The sequence below is a fragment of the Acanthisitta chloris genome, unplaced genomic scaffold, assembly GCF_000695815.1.
Source record: "Acanthisitta chloris isolate BGI_N310 unplaced genomic scaffold, ASM69581v1 scaffold7268, whole genome shotgun sequence".
NCBI classification, from domain to species: Eukaryota; Metazoa; Chordata; class Aves; order Passeriformes; family Acanthisittidae; genus Acanthisitta; species Acanthisitta chloris.
The window spans coordinates 5,852-9,342 of NW_008686374.1; the positions used below are offsets into that span (position 1 = coordinate 5,852).

General features: G+C 49.1%; 1 protein-coding gene across 1 annotated transcript in view; it reads right to left on the minus strand.

Annotated features, from left to right (window-relative positions):
* Positions 1-484: 484 nt before the first annotated feature.
* TNNC1 (troponin C type 1 (slow)) overlaps positions 485-3,491 on the minus strand; it is a 6,114-nt gene continuing 3,107 nt past the window's right edge. Inside the window, exons 2-6 of the mRNA XM_009080089.1 lie at positions 3,097-3,127; positions 2,640-2,786; positions 1,404-1,518; positions 1,162-1,298; positions 485-537 (exon numbers count right to left, since the gene is read on the minus strand). Coding sequence (XP_009078337.1) covers positions 506-537; positions 1,162-1,298; positions 1,404-1,518; positions 2,640-2,786; positions 3,097-3,127 — 462 coding nt within the window. The 3' untranslated portion in view covers positions 485-505. The remainder of the gene's footprint in view (positions 538-1,161; positions 1,299-1,403; positions 1,519-2,639; positions 2,787-3,096; positions 3,128-3,491) is intronic.

A 3,491-nucleotide genomic window follows, 5' to 3' on the forward strand; every position in this document is an offset into this window, starting at 1 on the left:
CTGTGGATTGCAGTGATGGCCTAAGTGGGGTTTAATTCATATTTCACTGCTAAAACGCTGCCAGTGCTCCAGGTAAACCAGCAGGCACCAGTGCCAGACCCTGAGCCTGTTCACCATGGCAGGGGTGAGGAGAAGCAACGTGGCAGCTCCCACTGAGCACCCTGGCTCCATTGGTTGGGCTTTGCCACTGGACTGGCAGCAAAATACCTCCTTGGAGTCTTAAAGCTCTAGCTGTGATGCCACCCTGCCAGAAGTGGCCCCAAGGAGTGGCCCCATTACTCATGAGTATATGACCGTGTTGAAGCTGTCAATAAACCTCCAAGGAAAGACCATCTGAGGCACTTGGTATTAACAAGTTTTATTTCCCTCCCGGCCACCCTTCTCAGCGCTGTGTCTTCATGCTGGTAGCCAGGGGACTTAGTCAAAGAGATGCAGGAGGGGTTTAGGAGTTTCGAGCTGTCCTGGAGGAGTGTAGGAGATTTGAGCTGTCCATCTGGCCTCAGATTTATTCAACCCCCTTCATAAACTCCAGGAACTCTGCCAAGGGGAAAACATTGGAGACAAAAGATGTGAGGTGAGACCAAAGTGCCCTTGCAGCTGCCAAGTGCAGTCTTGGCAACCTTCCCCAGCCCTGTCTCCTTTTCCACCCCCACAGTGGTGGAAAAGAGAGGCTGAGGGGGGATGGCTACTGCTTCTCTGACTGTGGCAAGGACTCCTCGTGACTCCTGCTGGAAATGTCACTGGAGCTCAGCGTCATCCTCGGTTGCCACCAGAACACTGAACGTGAATGTCCAGGGTGGGACATAGCCACAGACTCAACTCACGAACTGAGTCTGGGGGTCATTTCAGCAGCTTTGCACTCAAAGATACTGCCTCTCAGACATGGTGCTTGTGTTTAGGGGGCAGGAAGGGATAGGCAGTGTCCCCTCTAGGGAAAAATGGCAGTGCTTCAGTGCAGCCTGACCTTCACAGCATGGGGACAGTTGAGGCAGCCCCAGGCCCTTGCTACCATGTCACAACATAAGAAACCTCCCACCCCTGTGCAAACATGCTGCAGTCAGGCCTGGCTCATGCCCATCCAGGAAGGAAACCAAGACCATGGGACCTGCCCAGGGGGACACTCAAAGGCTCGTGACAAAACCGCATGCAAGAATGTCCCACCGTCATAGTCAATTCTGCCGTCGTTGTTTTTATCCCCATCTTTCATCAGTTCTTCTATGTCATCCTCAGTGATGGTCTCTCCGGTCGCCTGCAGCATGATCTTCAGTTCCTCAAGGTCGATGTAGCCATCCGCGTTTCTGTGTGAGGACAGAAGAGCTCAGGAGCAGACAGACACTGGGGAAGGGAAGTCAGAGTGGTTGCACTACTCCCACCACCCCACCACGCTATGGTGCAGCTCTTACTTGTCAAACATCCTGAAAAGATCTGAGAGTTCCTCTTCAGTTTTTCCTTTGCTGTCATCTTTCATACACCGGACCATCATAACAAGGAACTCATCAAAGTCCACGGTGCCGCTGCCTGCAGGCACAATAGACACCATCAGCTGGTGCTACGGTGGGTGGATGGGCAACCTCAGTGACAGATCACACTTCCCTTTAGCAACCCAGGAACTCAGGAGAGCAGTCCTGCAGCAAGAGGCAGCTCTCAGGCCACTGCAGTAAGTGACTGAGGCCCTGCTCTGACTTCATCACTGAATTCTTACCTTTTGCAGTCATTTTGCCTTGGCAAAAGTCCTTCTGGAAGCACCAATGAATGGAAATTCTTGCTATGGAGATAGATGTATATCTTATCTAGGTATTAATACTAAAAGCTCCAGAAGGCAGGTATACATGCAGTGTGGTTTTGTATCTGCAGTACAGTACTGTTGTTTTCAATGACAGCTTTTCATTTCCCTTTTCTTTCCTGATTTTTAACTGATTTTTTAATTTTCCAGGTATTTAGTATGGTTTTCCTGCCCAACTTGCACCCAGTGGATATTGTTATCTGTGATCACCTGTAGACTGATCTAATCAATACTGACAGTTACTTATGTGGGTGTGTGTATGCTTGGGCAGTGAGAGACTTTTCTGATGATAGAATCCTGTAACTGTGGCATTTCTGAAATGGCAGTTCCTACATTTTTTAATTTTCCAGGTATTTAGTATGGTTTTCCTGCCCAACTTGCACCCAGTGGATATTGTTATCTGTGATCACCTGTAGACTGATCTAATCAATACTGACAGTTACTTATGTGGGTGTGTGTATGCTTGGGCAGTGAGAGACTTTTCTGATGATAGAATCCTGTAACTGTGGCATTTCTGAAATGGCAGTTCCTACATTCAACCTACATTTTGCTTTTCAAGAGGACCTGTACAATTTCAGAGTACCCTCCTACCTGCCCCCTCCAACACCAGTTCAAGCAGTCTGATCATTACAGCAATAATAATTTTTATGGTCTCTTTTTGCCTCAAAAATTTCCTAAAGGAACCACACTGAAGTTTGATGGGTGCCTAGTGTCCTTCAAATTCACAGCACTGCAGGTTGCTCCCCACAGGCTGTGACTCCTGAGCATGGATCCTGTCAGCACTGCAGAGATGGCCCCCACACCTCCAGATGTGGAGATGGTGCTTAGGAGAGTGGAAGAAACCCAAATTTCTCACCGTCCTCATCCACCTCATCTATCATCTCCTGCAGCTCCTCAGGGGTGGGGTTCTGCCCCAGCATCCGCATCACCTTCCCCAGCTCCTTGGTGCTGATGCAACCATCCTCTGCCCCCAGCACGAAGATGTCAAAGGCAGCCTTGAACTCTGCAGAGAGAGGGGGGAGGAGATATGGGGGGTCTTGCCTTGCCCCTTGCTCCTGCAGGCAGGTGGCCTTGGCACAGCCTCCCTGGATCATGCACTCCAGCAATACCCAGCCATGGCATAGTGAGGATACTCAAGCACATGCACAAAAAATTGCTTGACTGAAATGCTGGTGGATCCAAATCCCTGGGTCATGCCCTGCCTTGGCCAGTCTGGCCAAAGCATTCTCTGGACTGTCATTGCTGAGGCAGGCTGGGCTGCTGGCTGGAGAGCTCATCTTTAGGCTGCAGTGTCAGGTTAAAGATGCACCTACCATTTTTTTGCTCTTCTGTCAGCTGCTCAACCTGTAAGGAAAACACAGAGACCAAGTCATTTTTCTTGTCAGCATCACTAATTGCTGAAAGGACACATTATTTGTTCCACAGCCTTGTCAACTAAGCCTCACAACAGTCATCCTCATGGACTAGGGGATGTACAGCCAGTGGGGTTTTGACACCACAACTTTTTGTAGTCTAAGAGATTCTAACCCTTAAAAAAAACATCCCCATCTCCTTTGAAGCAAGAGTAGCAGCTTCTAATACATGACAGAAATAGCCTTTGCACGAGCGGGAGAGACACATTGGCAAAAGCATTTGCTTCTGTCAAGCATTTGGGGATAATTTCTTGCTGCTGGCTTCACCAAAAGCTGGGGTTTGTGCTTAGTTCTTA